The following is a 24,417-nucleotide window of genomic DNA, read 5'->3' on the forward strand; positions in this document are numbered from 1 at the left end:
AGAAATACCATTTGATCTAAGAAATAAGATAGTTCAATAATTCATATATATCAAATAGCATAGATATACATATATAAATCTTTAAACTTATATATACAATGTGTGTGTGTGTGTGTGCGTGTGTAAACTTAATTAATCCTTAGCAATTATCCTTTGCAAATTCCATACTTTTAAAGCATATATTTACTTACTGTAGAAACAGTAGTAAAATAAAGTGTCTCTTACCTCATATACATTGAACTGTGATTGCCCTCTTGAAAGTTCCCTATAGCTTGTTGTAAATTCTCCAATGAAATCATGACTAAAATTAAGAAGAAAAAATACATAATATTAGCTTCATATATTTGTGAATTATATTTTAAAGTCTTTTAGAAATGTATAATTTAATCAATATGAAAAAAGCTAAGCTTGCTACCTTATGAACATAAAATACTTTAAGAAACTAACAATTTTATTATTCATTAGTCCAAAATTTAACAATTACATTTTATTAATATTCAAATATTTGGCTTATTCACAAAATTATTTCAAATAGGTATGTTAGTTTAAATAACTCTTAACTCAAAAGCATGGCATATATGTTATCCAAATAATTATTTCACTGTTGGAAACACACTAGTAAGAAATTAATGCAAAATGCTGATAGTTAATACAATGGAGAAATGTAACATGCCAGAGGAAGAAGATGACATTATAGGAGTTAAAGTATTATAACAGTATAAGAGATGCCACAGTAGTTATTTTTATCATAGAATTTAAAGCTTGGTTCATTCATTTTTCAAATGAAAAAGTGTTCATTGCCATATGAATAGACTGTCCTGCAAACCCTCATGTGTTAATAGGCTTCACCTAGAAGTCATGAACCTTCAGTAGACCTGACATTGACCAGTAACAGTAACTTACAATTGTGTTTAACTAACCAAAATAATTAGATGCTATTAATTTTAGCAAAGTTTTTGTCATAAGAAATTGAGACAATTCATTTTGATATCTAGCTTCCCTAGTTCTTCATTATCTAAAATATTTTAGACATGTGTCACAACACTTTACATGGGGCATTCCTCTTTGCACTAGTATCACCTTGACCTCTTGTAGATTTAAAATTCAGAGGCAGATTTACAAATATGAAAATGTTAAAGAGAGGGAGGGAGGGTAGAAGAGAGAGAGAGAGAGAGAGAGAGAGAGAGAGAGAGAGAGAGAGAGAGAGAGTGTCTGGGGGGGGGGGGGGACTAAAGACTGAAATATTTGCATTGATAAACCCAAACCACTAGAATTCACTCTTGCAAGTTAGGGATAATTATAGAACAGTACTTTATAGTATTACACAGTCCATGAGTGTTATTAAATTTCTTGTAAAATCTGGTAATGTAGATTTAATCAGCATAAATGAAATGATTCTTTTTGATCTTCAGAAGCACAAGCTCACACCCAGGGTTTCTTTCACTGAAATCCTAAAACTCTTGAGATAGGGAGGGTCTGTTTAGAACCCATCCTCCCTATTGCTATGCAGGTTTCAGATGTCTTAAGTAACCACTGAGATAAAAGGTTCTATTGAAGCACTTCAAACACAACACTTTGATGTTGATAGGTGTGAAGAAGTCTTATATAACCAGAGCTCACCACAGCAGTGGGGGCAACCTAATACAGGGACCCTAAAAATGTCTGGATCATTTAAGGCCTGAGAGTAGTTATCTGATTGCACTAATCGTATCTGTGTTTGGTTAACTGTTCCAATGTTCAGCTCTTAATTGTTAACATTAAATTTCTACCACTAGATACTCATCCAAAACTTGTTAGACAGAAGCCATATTTACTGGTCTCATGTAAATGCAATTAGGCTATCATTTCTATGACAGGTAATGCATCCATCTGGGTACAGACAGTCTGACAGTTGAAAGTGTGAAATGACCAAACTGCACTTTGATATGTCCATGTGGAAGTCATGGAACTTTCTTAGAAGCAGATCTTTGACATCTGGTTCTGTTTTGTTCTTGTTAAACTGGTTATTCTTCATGGAGTTTTGAACAACAGGGTACAATCTGTTGGGTCTCAATGCTAAAAATCTGTGTTTCTGTGTTGCTGAGATGGATTTTCTATTCTGAAAGACCCCTATTCATGAAATGGAGAGTTTTCTCCTCTGCATTACTTGCTAGAGAGCTTAGAGTCATCTTGTGGTCTATCTCCAATACATTATGTCTTCTGCAGATTTTTCATATTTCTTACCCTTATTACCCCTTTGCTTCAGTATCTTTATATAGATTATTTATTATAAACATTTCTATAAGCTGCCATGGATCCTTTTAGAATAGAATAGGGCATATATAAATGAAACAATGAAAAAATATTAGTCCGCCATTCTGAATCTTGTTCAAAATTATTATTTTGAATAAAACTCTGAATTTGCATGTAATATGAATGCAATGCTATCCTTAAATTATAGAAGAGAAAGTGTATTGAGTCCCAAATTGTATTTCAGCCTCTAAGACAACATTTCAATGAGAAAAAAATAGAGCATTACATCCATTCTGCATCCACAGAAATGAAAAAGCAGTAAAGATTTGCAAAAGGTCACAAACATAAGGCAGTGAGTGAACAGTACAACAGCCAACCCTAGAAGTAAGGGCTTTGTCTCAAGAAAAAAATCTGAAGAATAAATCTGGGTGAATAAGTGGTAGATTCTCAGGTCAATTTTGTTAAAGACCTCTTTGAAACATGCATATTTTTATATTCTCCATCCTTTGTAACCTGTCCAACTTCAAATATTGTACATTAAATCAAAGGCAAGTAGTTTAAAGAGAATATTTAAGATGGTTTTACTGATTTATGCCCATAATTATCTTATTCCTTATCAATAATACTTAGATACTACTAAGATTAAAAGAAAGAAAATGAAGTTGCTTTAACACTTTTATCTGTTCATGATGTTCAATACTATACAATACTGAAACATTTCTCACTACATAGAGAAATAGCAAGGGAAGTACTCTGATAATAAATCATAACCAACAATTTCCTTGTGATTCAATAATACTGTTTTGCTATTTCCTGTTAATTTAATTGTAACTCAAATAATTATTTTATGTTATGAGTCCCAAGCTCTCTGACTGCATTTACACAATAAAGTTTAGTATAGGGCCATTTATTTGGTTTGTGTCTGTTTATGTGTCTATTTCTTTCATAGTTTTCATATGTGTATATATTATTTAAGGTCCAAGGGAACATATTAAAGAGATATTTAGAGCAAAGTGATTTTGACCATAGCTACTAATTTGGCTCTAGAGAGCCTCTAGTAAAGAGATCAAAGTATTGAATAAAATCTCTGTATATTACAATCCTACCTATGCTCCATTAATAGTTGATAAAATCGTATGCTGTACAGTCACATTTATACCTGAAACCTGTAAGACAGACCCTGCACACAAGCTCTTTCATTCTCCCTGACAATGAGCACATTCTTCCTTTATCTTTTACTCTACAGATTAGTTATTATCTCCTCTGAGAAGCCTTTCCCGCTTCATGCCAGGGTTCTTTATTCTCAAACCCAATAACAAAAACCAAGAAACCAAAACAAAACACCCAGTATTTCTCCATCATCACATGCACTACATTGTATTACACGTCTGTTTATATATTTCCCCTCTCTGCCTGCAACACACTTGAAGGTGAGAAAGGTGACAAATCCACCTCAGTCTTCCCAGTATCAATTTCAGAGCCTGGCAAACAACAGGCACTGCCGAATGTCACAGAACTCAGGATGATTTCATTCATGCTGCCATCTTACTTTTCCAGGAATATTAACCATTTTACTTCACATCATTCAAATGCAGTCCAAAAGAATGACATAAGTGTCAATCACATTAATCATTATAATCTTACCTCCTAAAAACAACTCTGAGTAATGCAGATGACTACTATTTCCCCAAAGAGACACACCTGCATAATCACACTAAAGGAAAAGAATAACTGGAGAATAATGCCTTTTGCTGTCACTTCTGATGAACTGCATATTTATTTTCCTGTATGCAATTTAATAGTTTTGCACAGAACGGACACATTGAAACTATGTACTAAATCCATCTCATCGTTTTCTCTACCATGATGCAGTTTTGAGCTAGTCTGTCAACTTCAGGGTCCTTGTGTCTTCACCTAAAAATTCGAGGCAATGCCTTTTTACTATTTCAAAACTAAACCCAGAGAATTAATTTGATTCATTCAGCAGTGTTCAATTTTTAAAGGGCATGCTAGAAATATATCTTAATTATTAAGAATATAGTTTCAGACACATATAATTGTAGTCAATAAAGAAGCTTTAATGGAAGTCATTTATGAAGGTGGATTATGCTTGTGAATTGATATGTGGAGGATTATGATATTTTGGACTTTAAAACACATGTGGCTTGTACTGTTCTGATGCAAGAGTCCTTCATTCATGAGGCATTCTTCTTTGGAGTATACCACAATGTGATATGTTTTGGGAGTATACCGAAGGATATCTCAAGTAAAGATCTGTAAGCAAATTTTAAATGAAAGACAATTTTCTTAATTTGGGTATTAAAAAGATTTGGGCACAAAGATTGACATGACTGATCTTCCTTATGGGAAAAACAGTCTGAATTTGTGTTTCCTCCATTTGTACTTCAGTGCAGTGATTCCCCATGTTTCCCTGTCTTGCCTAACCTGTTCCCATCAAGACAGGGAGGTGTTTGAAAATAGCAGGGGTTTGAAAGCTGAGCAGTTATGGAAATAACAACTCTTTTTAAATGAAGGATAGTTACGTTGACCCTAGTTCAATGCTGCAGACATTCTCACTGGTTAAACTTGTTTCATAGAAGGAGGGTTCGGTTATCTTCCATAGGTGACTGGAAAGGAAGCATTAGTTCCATTACTAAGGCACCATGTGAATGGAAGCTGCCCATGATCGCCATAAAAAGTTGTGTTTATAAGTTCGGATAATAATTTATCTGTTTTCTCTGAATTTGAAATATTCTGCTTTTCTTCTAGTCATAACTCTGTCTTTTACACATTCTTCAGTATTTACAAATGTTTTTACAAGATAACATCAGCCTTCTCTGATTCTTTTTAAAAGAAGTTGTATTTAAACACTTTAACAAAGGCAAGTCTTTTTTTTTTTTTTTTATAATTTCCTGAAATTCTGATGGAGAATTTAGTTTCCTAAAAAAATCTAGAAATGTGACTTTTAAGTATTCCTAGATTATGAGTTGGTCTGTTTCTTAGTTTGCAGAATTAGCATGATTTCTAATTAACTGCCCCAATAAATACAGATTATAAGCATACCCTGAAAAAGCTAAATTTTTCTTCATAACTTGTGTTCTTATTAGCAGGAATTACTTGTATATAATACAGATGAACGTATTGAGTGTACAAGTCATTATTTATCCCCAGCTTTATGGAAATTTTAAGTGATTTCAGGAGGTATGCATCTTCTCTGAGCTTCCCGTAGATTACAAGAGTATGTTAGGGACTGCGGAGGGAAATGCATAATCACTTTCTTATATTAGGATTTCAGCAGAAGAACTAGACTAATTTTATCAGTGTTATCCACACCTGCTTTTTAATCCAATTCTAATATAGATGAAATGTTTTTAAAGCTATATTTTATACATATATAAAATAAGTGTAAATTAAATGTAACATATATTTGTCCTTTGGGGTTCATATATATAATTATAATATCTACATAATCATAAATTTTAATACTTATATTTTACCTATTATGATTATTGAATATTTTATTTATAAATTTGATTTTCATTTATTTATTATGTCCACACAAACACTTGGACAAACCACATTTTCTAAGATGAATATTTTTGATATCGTTTCCACTGGTATAGAAAATGATATATTCCATAATTAAGGAAATGTTCTATGTAATAAGTTATCACATTTGAGCCATTATTATATGTTTGGATAGTTTTTCTTATCTTCTAAAAGAAAGAGCATATAGAAATAATTATAAAATCTGCTTATAATGTTGAATTATTGTAATTGCATGTGAATCTATTAGATATAACTTAAATTTACACATAAAGTGGAACTTTTAAATACTATTATTTTTAGTTCTTTTTCCTATTGCCTCTAATAAGCTCAGTGCACTAAACCATTGTTAGGCAAAAGCTTCCTGCTCAAATTAAAATTTTCCTGACCAAATAAAAAGCACATTATATTTAGGACCAAAACTCCCTGAAATAAAATACTTTAACCTAGCTTTAACTTCACAAATGTAATTTAATCCAATAGAAGTTAGGATGGAGTTTCTTCAACCAGTCAGAATCTACAAATATTTATCTAAGGTTCTATGAATTAGAAAGTTACTGAGATATGTCTGAAGTTAAAATCTTTTCCCATTTCATGGATTTTAAAATATTTATTATGACATTCATCTTGCACAATTTTTCTCCGCAATTTCAATGTTTGAATTCTAGTGTTTAGCTTGAATATTAACTTATAGAAAAGAAAGTCTACGTGATTTACTATGCTGTTTCAAAAGTTTAAACTATCAGACGAGTGGTGTTTTTAAAACTAGTAGGAACTGATAATACTCTTATTATAATAGTCAAAAAAAAGCAGAAGTGGAATTAATGTAAAATGATGACAAATTTAATGATGACCAAATGACTGAAAATGAAACAAAAATTGGGCTTACTAAGCCTCCATTCTTGTTTGGTTTTGCTATTGTTGTCATTGTTCAATGACCACATAAATGTAATTCAGTTTCAATTGTACTTCCTTTCCTATAATATCAGTAAGTGATACATTTACTCAAGAATAAATAAATATGCAGACATATATACTTCAGTTATAAAAGCATATATTCAATTCATAATTTTAAAAAATGCAATTTAGCTATGCATATTTTATTACTCATTCATACTTGAATGTTTTTGAGCCAGTGGTGAATACAGATTAATACTTATTTTTTTCTTTTTATACTCGAATTAACCTGAGTTCATAGATAAGGCTAAATCTCATCATCTCTCTGCATTTGATATTATATTGCTAGTTTTATCTTTTCTTTGTCAGTCTTTACTACTATATGCAATTAGGTGCTACTGTATGTGATTAGGTGGTAATGGTATTGTCTCAATTTATCTTGTGTTTTCACAGTAATTAACCCTAGAATACAAGGAATCCACAATTTCTCAAGCCAACAAGATTCATATTTTGATAATGAAGCACAATGGAAAAAAGTCTATCAAGAGAGACACACTCCCCTCTCTCTCTTACACATACACACACCCCCACATTTATATAACATGAAAACTCTCAGTAACGAGTAGCAAAACTTATCAAGTTGTACACTACAGTCCTCTCCCACCCAGGCGGAGGGTCTTTCAGTGGTGAACAGCCTCTTCTTTTCCTCTGGCTTATTCTCTCCACTCTACCTTGGGACACCACTTCCCAGCCACCACCCTTGACAGAGCTACCCACAGATTTCATAAATGTTCTAGCTCCCTCACCCTGCTGGCTTGTAGAGCTACCAGTTACCCTACTCCCTCTGCCTACAGGTATCCATACTTTCCATTATCTTCCAGAGACTGAGGGACTCAAAAGGGCAACAGGGATCAGCTGCAGAGGGTTAAGTCACAAAGAAGAGATTAAATTTTCTACTGAAATTCTTTCAAACTTATGGGAGAAAATGTATTTTGGAGAATAGCCTTTTATCTGTGTCAAGGACTTAGGTTTAAAAGGCTCACATTCCCCCAAAATGGTATGTCTGCCCAGTACAAAGCAATGGGAGTTGTTCCTATATGTATAGACAATTCAGATAATTCAAGTCCTCAAATCAGTTATCTCAGGTCCCACCAAGTTGCCTAGACTAGTCAACTCAAATGAAAAAATTCACAAATATAAATTTAATTTTGTGCTCTATTAACAAGGAATTTTTAGTAAAATGTGTATTATTAATTTTAGAAAGAAATCATCCCACTTTGGGGAAATTTCATATTGAGAGTTGACACAGCATACTATAATCTTGGACACAGATTTCACCGGGCAGGTCAAATCATTCAGATTTTAAAAAATTTTCAGCCAGGAAGGGATAGTGTATTTATTTTTATATTAACATAAATATAATAACTACTTATTGTAACTGAATAAAGTTCTCTTGGAATTATTAACAATATTCAATTAAACCAGGACCCAAAAATATTTTCACATCTCAAAATGAAAATTACTTTCTTAACCTACTTACAGGGAAACTAACTTGTTAGATATTTTAGGGTACAATTCCTAATGTGTGGTTTGGGTGCTATTGCTTTCATAAATATGGTTTTAACAATATAAATATCCTCAAAGTATTTAAATTTGGAAGACATAAAGCTCAATTTACAAAAGATTTTTTGTTATACAGTTGAAAAAATTACATATCATTTCAATAAATGAGGCTCCATGAGATTTTTGAACCAAATTTCAGAACACTGAGTTCCCTTGAGATATAAATCTAAGAATTAAAAATAATAAGCCTAATAGTGTTCAGGTTGCTGAGACTGGATAATATCTATATGAGGAAACTCTTCCTTTTTAGTAATAGCAGGAAGGGAATTTGTATTTAAACATTATAAAAATCTCAGAATTTTCTGGCAGATATAAACAAAATATACATGCAACCCAATAAAAATAATGTCTAGCTATTGGACGTCTCTTTGTCTTCTACTGAATCTGAAATCATTAGGCTTTCCAGTAATTTTTCTTAACCCCTCAAAACCATAAAATATATTTTTACTCCAAAACAAAAAAGTTAAGATGATTAACTAGGGAACAGCAAAAGTTTTCTTAAGTTTTTTGAAAAATGGTGTTATCTTAGAAAATGGTTATAAATGCAGCCCTAACCTCAATATATGTTGAAATTTATTTTAGAGATTAAATTGAAAATTTATAATGCATGTGTTCTAATGATTTGATTTCTTAGGACTATATTCTAATACATTAAGAATTCATATGTCATCTAAACTTGATATAGTAGATATGGCAGATTCTTCTTAAACATTAAATATCTTATTCTGTATCTTTAGGAAAATAAAGTATTAAGGAACTGTTAATATAGTAGCATTTTCAAGGAGGCATCATGAATGTGAAACTTCAAATATAAATATATATTTTCTCTAGACAAATAAAATTCCAGTTTTGAATTCACTTTAAAAGACATAAGCAAAGAAAAATACGCACATCAGAAATTTTTTCCTTTTGTATGTTAATCTTGGTCCATGTAAACACAAATGCTAGTTCAAGCACTATAAGTTAAGAAGTTAAATCTCTATGCTAGAGTTAGACACAGAACATTAGGAAGATCAACAACACAAATAGTACAATTTATGAAAACTCATCCCTTCATGTTTATGTTTTATTTCATGTGTGAATCATGATAGAAATTTAGAATATTTGGCTTCTGAAGAAGTGGTCTGAATAATTCTTTACTACTCTTAGCACTGTATTCACAATGATAACAATTCTATGTATACTTAACTAAATATATAATTTACCAGAAAGCCTGAGATGATTTTGATATCTTTAAAGAACATTATATCATAAATATGTCACAGAAAAAATGATGATAAAAATCTCAAATTCTTTTAAGGCATTATTTATTAATCAGAAAGCAATTACTGAATACTTCCTCTAATTGAATATTAATGTCAAATAATTATATTAAATGTTTAAATATACATAGAGGATGGTTAATAAAGAAGCAAGAGAATGACTTCCACTCTCAGATGATATCTGAGACATCAAATTCAGTAAAACACAAATGATGCTCATTTTAAGTTTATTCATTTAATATTAAAATGTCCTAATTTTTAGTAACATCAGTCTTAATGTGGACTTTATTATTTGGTTTCAACTAAAATGCAGAAATGATTCCAATATTTTGAAGTATCTTATACACACAAAAAAATTACTTCCATTTGCAAAAATGTGGATAACTGAGGCAGTTACTTAGATAATTTAAATCTCACATAGAACTGTCTAGAAGTCTTTGTTTTCTTCCTTAAATTGCATGTGTATACACAATTTAAAACAATGAATATCCAAAATTACGCTCACACACAGGCTGGAACTAAGAATATTGTAGTAGAACTCCAGAGCTTAAAATTCAAACACTGAGCAGAAATGTTTGGTGAAGGAATACAGCAAACCAGATCTTAAGACATAAAATGGCATTTCAGATGTTTGGCCTTTACCCATAACAGGGAGTCAGATGCCAGTCATCCAGACAATTTTTTTTTTTTAAATACATAAACCCAGCACTCAAATGCATGTCAATATTTATAAAAGCTAAATTTTCACCGGTAGTGACAATAATCCAAGTATGTCTTAGTTTTAGCCCACATCAACAGCTATCAAATTCTCCCTCCCAAGCATGCTTGGACTACAAAACAAATCCATGGTTAAAACATGTTTTTGTTTGTTGTTGTCTCAGGATATGCCTACCATAGTTATCACCAAATGCCAAAGATTAGGAACTTGAATTTCCAAGGAGTGATTCTGGACCTCCATAAGTCACGTTCTAATTTTCCTACACTAAAAAGCACAGGGTGGTGGGAAACAGACACAGTGCTTAGGACAGTGAAATCTAGTATATAAACAGTATTTTGCTTTGCAAGCCACTGACTGCCTTAATAGTCATGTAAAATGGACAAGTCATTTCCACTTCTGAGTCTTCATCTTCATATCTAAGAAGAATAATATTCTTTGCTGGAATATTTTTCAATTAAGAAGATATAAAATTACTTGGAATATAAAATTAAATTTAAAGTTCTATAACAAATAGTCACAAAATTGGATCAATAAGCTAGTCTGTGAAATCATTCTATATAACTTAAAGACTATACCATAATAGTATCTCTCCCACTCATAATCATTCTCTTTCTTTTTTTTCCCCCTCTCTTGCCAATTCCAATGGAATATTACCAATTATTACAAGGCAAAGGTATTCAGCAAATTCATGTCTGCAGTAAGCCTCTCATTATTAAATTTTGGCAAACTAGTTTTTCCAGGACTTGGTTGTTGCTATGCTTTTTTTATGTATATTTAAAATACAGGTAGCTGGCCAAGGTGGCACATGCCTGTAATCCCTGTGGCTCCGGAGGCTGAGGCACTAACCACTCAGTAAGACTATCTCTACATAAAATACAAAATAGGGCTGAGGATATAGCTCAGTGGTAGAGTGCCCTTGGGTTCAATCTCCCAGTACCAAAAATAAAATAAAATAAAATACAGATGATTCACAAATATTACACAGCTATATAATGTGAGTATAATGCAAAATCTCACAAATTTGCTCTGATGTTTTAGACTGACAGAGAAAACAGTAGGTGACCATTACATACCAATAATTACTCTACTGTATGAAGGAAAAGCATCATTACTATATGAAAGTCTTCATCACATCCAGAAATTTAACTTGTAAGACCTCTTTGACCTGCTCCATTGATTTTTCTCCCCAAACTCCAAATAATCAATATGTCTATTGTTTCAAATACATCATTTAAGTAGAACATTCTTCAATTTATAGCTTTAATTTATATTTCAGTTTCCATCCATTTCCCTAATCTCTAATAGCCTGACATACAACTTTACTGTGCTATAAATTTTTAAAAAGAGGAGGTAGAATGAAAAATCAAGTAAAGGAGATACAGTGAATGGCAAAATCTTTAGCCAAATAATCTTAGAACAGAGAACCAGGGTGAAACATAGCTGGGCCTCACAAATATCTGCAACTTTTAGGAAGAGTATTGTGTTAAAAAGCAGAGTAGAATCCAGTTGCTAAGTACTGACTTTTTCTGTTTTCCCAGCAGGAGGTGAGCATGAGTTCTACATCATCTGTGTTGCAACCATGTACCAGATTTATTTAGGGGAGGTCTCTTTATCAAGACTAAGCAAAAGCTAAATAGGAATTCTAAATCCATCAAATTGAAGCCCAAGTTCATCATATCCACTTCTAAAACTGACATGTTAGCAACTTGTTATTCCCCTATTTCCATTAATAAAGCACTTTTTTTTCTTTCATCATCTATATTGGAATCCAAAAATTTTGTTTTATTTCAGACTCCAACTGAAATCATCCAGTTTATAAACCCATAGATTCCAACCCATTAACACTAGCCCAAGTATCCATTCTTGCCTTTCTCAAATGAGAAAGTGTGTGTAAAAGCACTTTGGAAATTTCAAACTATATGCATAATTGGAGTGTAATGCAGATGCTGTACCGGACAATGAATTTAATACTGTTTTAGTTGTCTTTGCTACCAACCTAAGAGGTTATTATTGCTATCCCAATAATTTCCATAAACCTCCCAAATAGTCTTTGTACTTCTGTTTCTCCTGTGCTTCCACAGATATTTTCCTATAGCTTTGATCATGTTAAAATGTCCCCAGTTGAGGATCAAAATCTCAAGAGCTCCAAATAGTCCAATGAGATTCATTATATAATCTCATCTGTAACTAGAGTTCTCTCATTATATGATCTTACCTTACTTTTTATGTCTGTATTTCTCATTAGTTCTTTCTAATATATGATAACCTATCCACACACAAACATAGACAAAACAATACCTTCTACTCATTGGTTTCACAACATTCCTTCTTTCTTTAATTCCTAATCTGCTTTCAGATAAATCACATATCAATTTACCACAAATTTATCTGAAGCACTGCCACTCAGATGTGAACTTATCTTTTTCTGAAATTCAGCATCATTTTATGATATAGTCCTATCATGAGACATTCATGCTTTTTCTAGTGTTTTGCTGCAGAGGTTGTACTGTACACTGTAGGACTACAACCTTCTTCATTGTATGGACTGTATGTATGTCAATAATTTTTAATTCCTGTGCAGTAACTAATAAAGCAAATTGTTTTTAATAGATGCTCAAAAAACATTTATTCATTTTAACATATTCTTCATATTAACATATTTCTGTTCCTAATCTCAGAAAAAATTTCAGCCTCATAGACTGAGATTTTTTAATTATTCAATTCCAGAGTAAGTTTCTAAAATAGCTTTCAGCCCAAATCTGAATCACAATGACTCAGAGTTCTTCTCAAACAACTCACACTTAAGACTATATCCTGAACCTACTGAGACTGTCTCAATGGGCAACAGTTTAAAACAAGCTCTCCAGGTGATTCTCATGTGCACCTCCGGTTGAAACCACCACTGCCAATGGTCTGCAATATACATCTCTGGCAAGTAGGGAGATGATTTCAATGATTTGCTCCTGACTACAGAAAAGGGTCAATGTTTTATGTTTCATAGGGTGGCGATGTCATTTAAGGTCATTTCAGAGATATGCAAAATACTCTTCAATATGAGCCCAGGGGAAAACCTTTGAATATGTATCAAAAAATCCTTTGGGAAGCAGCTGGTAAGATGACCTGAAGTCAGAAATATGTTAATCAATGAAATATTTCATTCAGTAACTTGGTTGTCCAAAAAGATTGCCATAAGAAAAAAGAGGTAAGGTTTTATCCTTTTTCTTTAGAAACTTTAGTATATTACTCATGTGTGTTGTAATTAAACTTTTTAGATGAATTTTTTACAAGTTACAAATTGTAAGTCCAAAGGATGCTAAAAGATAACAAAAATGATGAAAATGAACAATGCTGAGATACTTCAAAATTGAGTAACTGAATATCTTGTTGACACAGTGTCAGTCTCTCAGTATGGTATTGAGATCACCGCTTTCCTTCATCAGGAGATTGTTCTTTGGAGAACACATCATTACAAGAAATCATTCTCCAGGGTTTTGAATATAACAGAGAGATTTTCATTTTAAGGGCAATAACTATGAACCCCTGGAGACACAACCAGGAACTTGAATCAAAATCATCAGCAGTAAATCAGTCATTATATTAATTCTTATGAAGAATAAAGTGCAATTAAAAGCTTCCTTTTTGTTACTGCTCAACTTTAACACAGGACCTAGAATCTTACATATTGAAAATATGGAATGAATTTGCATATGATTTAGATGTTTTCTGTCTCCTGAACTAATAAGATGGAAGTGCAACACATATTAATTAAATGAATGAGAAAATAAAAACTTAAGATGCAGTTTCTATAAAGAGAAACTGGAAACTATAGAAATGGGTGCTTTGCTTGCCAGTTTAACTTGACACATCATTCACATTTCACTCCTCACTTCAATCTGTACAGTATAGGATTCTATTCACCTGATCTTCCCAAGCTTTTCAGAAGCAACCAGATTTTCTGAATTTATTTTGAATTTTTAAAAACTATTACATGTAATAATTGTATATATTTATGGTACACAGTGAGATAATTTAATGTATTTATGCAATGTACAATAATTAAAATAGAATAATCAGCCATTTCCCTCTCAGACACTCATCATTTCTTTGTGTTGGGAAGTTTCAGACTCTGTTCTTCTAGTTCTTTGTAATGTATATTTTGTTGTGAACTATTACTGTTCCACTGTGGTATTATTTTTAAGTAGCAAGCTGTGATTTCTAATGAGACAATATATGCTCTACTAACAATTAAAATACTATTACCGATATTTATAGCAATGGACAGTGTTTCTAGATGGAATATTTTCTGACATTTGCTAGTTATCCTCCATTGTTCTCTCTCTCTCCCTGAGGTAGTCTCTTCTTGCTTAGCTAACTGTCTCTCAATCCCACAGGTAAAGAGTTATGAACTGCATTAGGAATTCAGCTCTCTACGCCACATAATGGAACTGGAGAGTTGATATGTCAAGCTCTTTTATTTATAATGTTGATATTTCTAGACATTTGGTTGACACCTTCTTTTCTTAATATATTTTAAGAACCCATGGCAATTTTTTTTGAGAATATGTAAAGGTATAAGAAAAGAAGTAAAAAGTGTTTTTCATCCCAGCATCCAGAGATAAACTTTCTGATGGTTGATGTGTATTTTCTTACATATTCTAAGCATTCCAGATACAGCACATAAAGGTACACTGTCCAATTTACTAGAAACTAGCCATGTGCAGTCACTGAATACCTGAAATATAACCAGTATGGAGTTTTGCAATAAGTATGTAAAATATTTTGTATTTCAAAGACTTGATACATGAAAGAAAAAAAATCCTACTAGCAATCTTGATACTAATCATGCTGAAAAATAATACTTCAGATACATCAATTTAAGTACAATATATTTTTTAAATAATTTCACCAAATTATATTTACTTCTTTTTTATTGTGGCTACCAGAAAAATGTGACTCATATGCTATTTCTATTGAATAGTACTCTAAAATTTTCAATAATAATACTATTAAAAAAGCATATCCACAAATTAATAAACCTCCCTGGAAAGCAATATTATTAATAAATAAATAATATTCTTTTGATGGATGTTTCAGAATTTAACTTAAATTGTTATATATGAGTTGAATACTTTTAGCATAAACCTTTTCAGGTTTCTAAGAATTACTGTAGATTTTTAGAAATGCAAGTAGTAGAGAAAAGTAAAGAAGTATTTTTAAGGATATTAACAGATGTAAAAAAATCAGTTCCAAATACTTGGTTACCATTTATAATTCTATTAAAGTATAAAAATGCCGATCTTAAGTCCCCTGAGCAATATCAAATAATGTGCTTTAAAATATTTTCTAGTCTGGTTTAAAAAAGTTATTTGATTTAAATGTAATTTATTATATATAAAGCTATATGTATGAAATTATTTTGCTGTTGATTACTAGTAAATTCGATTTTTTTCTTATGGATTCACTATTGATGATAAAATCTTTGCCTCTTTGTAATTGAGCGTGGGCATTTTCTCCTTATTATACTAGGACTTTATGTATTAATCACATTTTCATCTATAAAGCTTTATATATTTAAATTCATGGATTTCTTCAAATGGCCCAAACATAAGAAAAGTAGTCAACCTTACTAGTGACTGGTCCCCAGGGATATACAAAGTGAGATATGCATAATGAGATGCCTACAAAAATGGCTAAAATTTTAAACTGGATCCAAATATTGACAAGGAACCACAGCAACTAAAACTCTTACACAATGCTGGCTGTTAAGTAAGTTTGCAAACCACTTTGGAAAAGTGTAGGTGAGAATCTACTAAAGTTAAACACAGGACCCAGTCCCAGATACATATCCAACTGTATCAAATTTCGCTAAGTACAATCAAGAGACATACACAAATATGTTCATGCAGCACTGATCATAACATCCAAAACCATAAAAAAAAGGTCCATCAAACATGAACTAATTAATGGTAGCCTACTGACCAGCAAGACACACTAAAGATACTGCAATGAACAACATGAATGAATCTCATAAAGTTTTTTCAATGTCGAGCAAAGTCAGACATAAAGGTGCACTTACTCTGAGACTTGCACTATATTAAATTCAAAAACGGCACTAAGCTAGGGTAATAGAAGGCAGGAATGTAGCTGTTTTGGGGAAGGTAGGTAGTGACTGAGAGGGGCAGGAGAATGCTTCTAAGTGCTGGTGAACCTCTGTGTGTGGATATAGGTGCTCATCACAAGGTGTGTTCAGTCTGTGAGACTGCATTAAGCTGTGAATTTATGATTTGCACACTTTGCTGCAGGACACTGTAATTGAGTTACAAAGATTATTCTTAAAATGGACCCACAAGTTCCGTCTCTGTTTGCTTAAAAGACCTTTAAATTTGGAAATTAATTTCTTGTCTTCTATTTTCTTTGTATTCTTCCAATTTAGGTGGAAATCATTTCGGTCAAGTCTTGACTAATTGAGTCTTGATTAATTCTTAGGTTAGTTTGAATCTTATATATCATATATAAATTATTTCAAATCATATGAAAGGCTAAATTGGTTATTTTCTAATTTCTCATTCTTCTTAATCTAATTCAAAAGAAGAAATTTGGCTGTCTTCAAATAGCCTACCTCCCTGACAGGTCTCAACCTGAGTTGCTGTAGGATTTTGGATTCAAGGAGCTACAGACTTTAATACTAAATCATATCTATAGACCAAACTAAAAGCTAACACTTTGTCAGTTTAAGATCCCTTTCTGTGACAGATTAACCCTAATTCAGCAATAGTGGCCCTGAGGACACAAAATGATTTATTTTGGAAAGGTTGACTTAAAATCCAAATCATTCAGAGGACATTAATAAGACCTCAGCTTCACATATTTGCCTTTATTCCAAAGCTTGCTAGAACATTTTTGTCCTATTCTGAAAGGTCCTTTCTCTTTAAATTCCTTTTCTTCTATTTGCATAATTCAGGATATCATTAGTCTTGATTTATGTTCTCTTTCCCTGGGCTGTATTATAAATTTTTTTTCTACTGCTATGCTGCTCTCTTTACTATTTTTCTCTTTTCAGTATGTTTACTTTGTAAAAAATCATTTCCAGTGTCTTGCTGTATAAATTATTGTATTCTTAAAAGCAAATTCTAGTAGCAACTATTTATATCTTTATTTACATCTGCATTTACTTCATCTTTTCAGTTTATAAAAACTACAAATAAGGACTAACTTTTGGAAAATCATTAATTTTTTCTAGTGACGGTGATGCTGTTATTCATTGCTTATTTCTGAGAGATACAGGAGTTGACAATTAATTGGACATTGTGGATAAGAGAAAGGAAGGGTCAAGCTCAGTGTGGTAGTGCACACCTGCAATCCCAGCAGTTGGGGAGACTGAGGCAGGAGGATCAAGAGTTCAAAGCCAGTATCAGCAAAAGTGAGGCACTAAGCAACTCAGTGAGACCCAGTCCTACAAAATAGGAATGGGAATTTGGCTCAGTGATCAAATACCCCTAAATTTAAACCCTGGTACCCCACCCCACCCAAAAAAATAGAGAGAAAGGAAGAGCCAAAAATGATTAAGATCCTTCAGGTCTGCAAATTTGGGATTAGAGTACTGCCTAGGACTTACTTTCAAGAAATATTAATTGGTAGAGCCAAAGTAAATATGAAAATATGAAGGTATTTACCTGCCCACCTGCTAATAATTAGTTACTGCTCAGCCTCTTGTGTGGCTTCTTACTGACCCTGATTCCATGGATGAACCCTAGACTCTCCAGTTCACCCCCAAATCCTAAAAGATTGACCCTGGCAATGTAAAGGGGTTGGGGGACCCTATTCCCATTGCATGGCTCTCATCTTTAAATATCACCCCTGGAAATCTCACAACGGACTCAACCTGAGAGAAGAAAGACAGAATTAGTGGTGAAATTGATGACTCATTCAGGATTGGACAAAATGAAATAGAATTAATCTCCTCTTTGTAAACTAGAGTTTTAATTTGAATAGTCTTTCTCAGTCCTAAGGATTCTAATATTACCTTACACCAGAATTAGAAATTAATTTATATTTCACAATTGAAGGATAACATTTTAAAGGAGACAAAAGTATTTAAATAGTATAAATTTTAATAGTATAGATACACTGTTTGATTTGAATTTTATAATCCTGTGTAGTAGGTAAAAGTTTATTAGTATTTGGACATGAAATAAAACATAAAAAATTAATTTTCATCATAAGAGCATAGACACATTAATGTAAAACCTAGGATAACTGCAAATGGTGAAACAGACTCAGAAAATGCCAGCTAAAAACTAAAAACTCACTCACTACCTGAAGTTTCACTGGGAAAATAAAGCCCCAATATTATTCAAGATATTTTCATTTAAAGTATGAGAAATGAGGAGATAAAACAACAAGTATTAAAGGAGGATTGAGTGTTCATTAGACAGATAATAGCTATTTTAAATACTCTCTTCAGTAATACTGAAAAATAACACAGCAAGGAGCTAGTACATAAAAGGCAGTTAATCTATCCTGTGAGGAATAAGAAGACAAAACCCAGCCCTTGACCTCAGGGAGTTTATAATCATCACAAAAGGCAAAGCAGAAACAAATAATTTTGATATAAGTCAAAATGGGTTAAGTCTGCAAATAAACATTCTTAGGTGGTAAACACACAGGAGAGAGGGATTAAATGAATTCAGAGACAAAAAAAAAAAAAAAAGAAAAAAAAAAAAAGCTTTCATAGAATTGATGCCATTTAAATTTGGCCTAAATAGAAAACCTAAAGGCAAAAAGAACACCACAGGGTTTTCCAAGTGGTGAAGTTATCTGAGCAAATGCATGATGGAAGAGAACAGGCCCAAAATGAGAGTGCAAGGTCGGAATGGCTAGAGTACCACTTCCCCAAATCTGTCTTGCATTTTTCTGTTAGTAAAGGGCCTGTGTGAAATGATTATACAATTTTCTTTAAAAAAAAAAATCTAATTGAAGACTAGATATATACATTTCTTGAAATATATATCTGAAAGAATTCAAAATCATTAAAGGTAGAGAATTTTAAAAAATGAAATGCAATTAAAACATTATTGTATAAAGCAATTTCTTTTAGTTACATCACATCACCTGGCAAACTGTTCAACACAAAGCATGCTCAATGACAATTTATTACAAATTAATTAACAGAATTTCTTTTGAATCATAAATAATGAAGAAGTTCAAGAGTTAAAAATTGATTACCACCCTAATTATCTAATGATACATAATTAAATCAGCCTTTCTTGAGGGCAAAAATTATAGATTAAAGGGAAAGGCAATGAAGAACTCACAAGCTACATCTGAGAAAAATCATTTAGTAAATGGAGGGAAATGATATGTCAGTGACTAAAATGTAGATTATAAATTCCATTTATTAATATTTTAAAAAATTCAAAGAAGTAATAGGCACTAGGATAAGGAAAAGATTCAATCTTGTTTGCAGAATACACAGAACATTCAGAGTTAACTATAGGCAAATGGTGTGTTATATTTAAGGGAAGATTAGTTGGAGTGAGTGAGGAAACAAAATAAATGAAAAATACAAAAGGTTAAAAAAGGATTCTTCTGATGAGGTCTAATGTTTTAAAGAACTCACAAGTAAATTCTTAAGCACTAGGCCAAGAATCACTTGGACATGATGAATAATCCCAGAATGAAAACATCAAACACTTTTATCAAATATTAGCTTCAAATGCTAGAAAAAGATAGCATTTGTAGAGCATTTCACAGATAAATTTAGTTTGCACTTAGTTATAATAAATACTCATATTAAATGACACCATTTGACAAAATGCAGAGTAGTAACAATGAAACTTTTACTCTCCCTATTCAAAAGACTTGGCAAGCTGGAATTTCGTGATTGGCAGTTCACTATTCTCAGCCCTTTCATCAAATCATCATTTTCTGGTAGACAGCGATCTACTCGGTAGCCCATTTACAATCAGTTCCATATTATAGATACACAGACTTAAAGCAGAGCTGCTCCATTAATGCTCACTGAATTTTAAATTAAGCTACAAATTCAGCTAAAGCAACTTCAAGCAATTGAAGCTTTTCAAGGACACCACCACTGATTGCTTCAGACAAGTCAGTTTTTCAGCACTTTAGCTTCCAATTGTTAAAATGAGATTTAAATAGGCTTCCTTCTCATCCTTTAAAGAAAAAGTGGGAACTATGGGAATGATTTTAGTAAAGTGGTTTAACTTGTTAAAAATTAAGTATATTAAAACCAATTATTCATCCCAAAGTCAAGCAATCCTGGCACTCTCAGACACTGTCAATATGTTTAAATAAAAGGCACAGATGACCATACTTCTTTTCTGGGTTAGTTCGAGGTACCTAAGTTAATGTTATGAGCTGACTTGCTCAACAGCATTACCATACTTATGTACATGTCATAGATTCATGAGATGTTCCTCACAGAATTAATTTCAAGTTGATCAATTAAGTCAAATATACTATCAGAATTCTGACAAGGCCACACTGCTATCTGAAGTTCCCTGTCCATGGATATCATTGTGGCCACGATTATCTGAAGTGCCCCTAGCTAATAAAACAAAATGTCATAAGCCAGTTTAACTAATCAATCACTTCCCATTTTAATTTTTACCTGAAATACTCCCTCTGGATTGCAAGAGCAGATTACTCTACTGGTTTCCTATGGTCAAAATTTATACATAAAATAATATAGATATATGATCAGTTTTTCCCACTATGTTGGGGATAGTTCTAAATGTCTATTAAATGCAGAGAAAACATTCCATCTGATATAAAGTAATTTATGATGATTATCAGATGGGCTTCATTAAAGCCTATCAAGGTGCTGTCCAGTGTGGTGGCTGATGGCAACCTGTTGCCAGAGGGCAGTTGAAATGTGGCAGTCATGAACTGAATTGTGGTGTAAGCATAAAACACACAATTTCAGAGACAGTATTAAAATGTAAATTTCTCCTTACTTTTTATACTGACTCTACATTGGTAACAATTTAGATACATAGGATTAAATAAAATGTACTATTACATTAGTTTCACTGGTCTATTTTTAATTCCTAATATGACCAATAGCAAATATAAAATTAGTGACTCGCATTTCCATTGACTAATGGTAGTATACGCTGTTAAAAAAAATCTATTCTAATAAGAAGCATCAAAAGTTCTGAATGTACATATGGAATATAAAATTATATGTATACAGGATTTTGAACAAATATTAAAGATGGCAAGACAAACAGAAAGTCTCCTGATCATTACATTGTGTCATTAAATATAATGAATGTTGTATCATAATCACTCTGATTTAAGGAAAGGAAACTTACACTGGGAATTAAGTCAGAAAAACAAAAATGCATGTACAAAGTTTAATAACCATGCTATTATTCTACATGTAACCACAGCTGGATATCAATTTGCATGTCAGTTTGTATGGTGACTTACTATAAATTTATATAGTAACATAAATTGAAATTTATATTACAAAGTATATAAATATAAATTTGTTGCTATTATATAAATTACTATATGAATTTATGTAAATATACATTTATTTTCTGCTGGGGACTAACATACCTTTTAATTTTCATATAAGTTAATTGGAAGTGTTACTGAGAATTATTATTTTAATTAATTGTTATTTTAATTTTGTCTCTTATATGGCATCCACAACCCAGTAACTTGCTAACATTGAAAAAAATCTGTTTTGATACACATGGCTCATATAGAATTATACTCTGAAAGTCTTTGTTAGAATATTGAGCTACATTTTCAACTAAAGAAAAACAATTCTACCCTAACAGTAAAAATATATTAATATACTTACAAAGTTGCAATCCATTTCCCTAATTATTCACTCCACTAATCCTATAATTCATTTCCAAGGAATGTTTAAATTTCTCCATACAACCTCACCCTCTTAATTTTCAGTCTTCAACAGTTCAGACATCTTATGAATATGCTGTTAATGATGGTATACTGAAGCAAAAATTAAAAGATAAATCAACATATCAAACAGTTTACAATCCAATGACTACAATATGTAAATAGTTTCTTTGCTTCTAAGTATGATGCCTCAAAAGGAATTATTTATGGAAAAATGTTTCCCAAATCTAATGTTCCAAATCCTCCACTTCCATTAACTGTTCATAAATTCCCTCCTCCTTCCTCTCTTTATCTCTCTCTCTCTCTCTCATTCTCTCTCTCTCTCTCTCTCTCTCTCCCCCTCTCTAGCTCTTACTCTAGCTTTCATAAATATCTAAGCCAATCTTGCATACATTTTATTGCCCATTTCAACATCTGTTAAGATTCTCTAAGAATATACAGTACTCACTTCTCTGCACCTAACTTTCTGTTATATAAGACTTGCTACTTAAGAAGGTTTTTCCCACTAATTTAACATTTCAGGTAATGAAATAGTCAAATTATGTTAAATGGTTTCCTAAATAGCTTTTGCATTCTTCATAATTACCACAATATCAATTACCAAAATATCATAGGGTATGACTAATTCCATGCAAAAAGCTTTCATATAAGTAGAAGAATTTACAATTATAGGGTATACCCTAAAGAAACACAGTGCATTAATTATGAATGCACTGTTGGAAGCAGACTACCAAGTTTCAAGTTCTGGCTCTGCCATTTATTAGTTGTAGGACTTTAGGCAAGTTACTTCTTTTCCTCAGTTTCTTTATCTCCAAAATGGAATTCATGTAATACCTATTATTTATTGTAAAATTTAAATGAAAAATGCTTAGAGAATACCTGGTACAACAGAAACATTCATCAAGTCATATCTTGGATAGGAATATTCAAAACCCCAAAATCAAAAGAAAGAATAATCACATTCCAAGTTAACTCTGATACTCAAAGATACTTAAAATGCTTACAACTTAGAGGAATACTGAAGGAGAGTCATAGAAACACAATTCAGAGATAGATAATACAATAGTTACAATTTCTGCAAACAGGATTGAATGCTCATGGATATGAAAGAAATCTGAATTTACACCCCTCATTCCTAAGTGGTCAAATTAAAACCTTTCCCCAACTTCTAAAAATTACTAGGAAAAGACTACCAGTTTTTCCCATTCTCAAAATTTAAAATAGCTTGTTATGATGAAGGGTATAAAGTCCTCCTTTACTTAAAGCAGCACTATTTCCTTTTCTATTTTTTTCCAGGTAGCAAAATTCATTTTCTCTGTGAATCTAGTTTAATGAAGCAATGGAGCATAAGTTTCCAACAGAAAAACAAAGTTTTCTGATAATATTATACCAGAACACATGTCAAATTCTATAAAGGTCAAATAAATAATTCAATGAATACTTAGCAGAAATGCAACAATCATTAGTATAGCATGGATTATTGTAAATTCCAAACCATGACTTTATGACTTTAGGACATTCATTTTTGATATACAATTTGGGGACTGAAATCCTTTGAGTCTCACAGCTGTTTGTTGGTAGCTAAAACGTGATGCAAAATTTCCACTTCTCTTTCATCTTCTCTTATCACTTCTTAAAAAGGAGAAAATACTCTTGTTTCAAATTTTTGGACACTTACTGGACCATGTGTAAGAATATATGGGCAAATGTCACACATAGGCATGAAAGTGTCTGTTCAGTTGGACATTTTCCTACCTATGCAGCCAAAGGAATGAGAGGGGCTGCCCCTTTGGCACAGGCTGGGCTTCTGGAACTGTTCCTGCATCCATAGGAGTGCTTAGGGAGCTGGGCACTCCTATCTCTGGGTGTGGTTGCTGGCTTGTAATATATAGAGAAAGGCTTTGCTTGCATCTTAAGTTTTGACCTCCTGTTTCAGCTCCAATTACCAGTGAGTTGAGGGTTGGGGTTTAGGGTATTAGCCAAGTGGAAAATTAAAAGAGTCCTTTACTACTTTTCCAGTTGTCATTCTCCTTTCACATGAGTCTATTCAGTCCTTTCTGGAACCACCCAGAAAGGCAACTGTCTAGGACAAAGTGGGATTTTGAGCATTTCTGGGTCCTTTGCTTTAGCATCATTTAAAAGCATCTCAGTATCAATCCAACTTGAAACAGCAGAATCACTGGAAAAATGATCAAAGAACAAAAGGAGGATTAGTATGTTCCTGCCCTCTAAGTCTTTAGC

At 32.2% G+C, this 24,417-nt stretch overlaps 1 protein-coding gene and 1 long non-coding RNA gene across 2 annotated transcripts in view; both read right to left on the reverse strand.

The window, feature by feature from the left end:
* Positions 1–24,417, reverse strand: part of LOC306660854 — a 610,682-nt gene that overhangs the window by 217,042 nt on the left and 369,223 nt on the right. The gene's annotated exons all lie outside the window — the stretch shown is intronic.
* Positions 1–24,417, reverse strand: part of CPNE8 (copine 8) — a 199,266-nt gene that overhangs the window by 59,801 nt on the left and 115,048 nt on the right. Inside the window, exon 11 of the mRNA XM_079139378.1 lies at positions 226–301. Coding sequence (XP_078995504.1) covers positions 226–301 — 76 coding nt within the window. The remainder of the gene's footprint in view (positions 1–225; positions 302–24,417) is intronic.

Source organism: Sciurus vulgaris, assembly GCF_902686455.1.
Source record: "Sciurus vulgaris genome assembly, chromosome: 5".
In the NCBI taxonomy this organism is placed as follows: domain Eukaryota; kingdom Metazoa; phylum Chordata; class Mammalia; order Rodentia; family Sciuridae; genus Sciurus; species Sciurus vulgaris.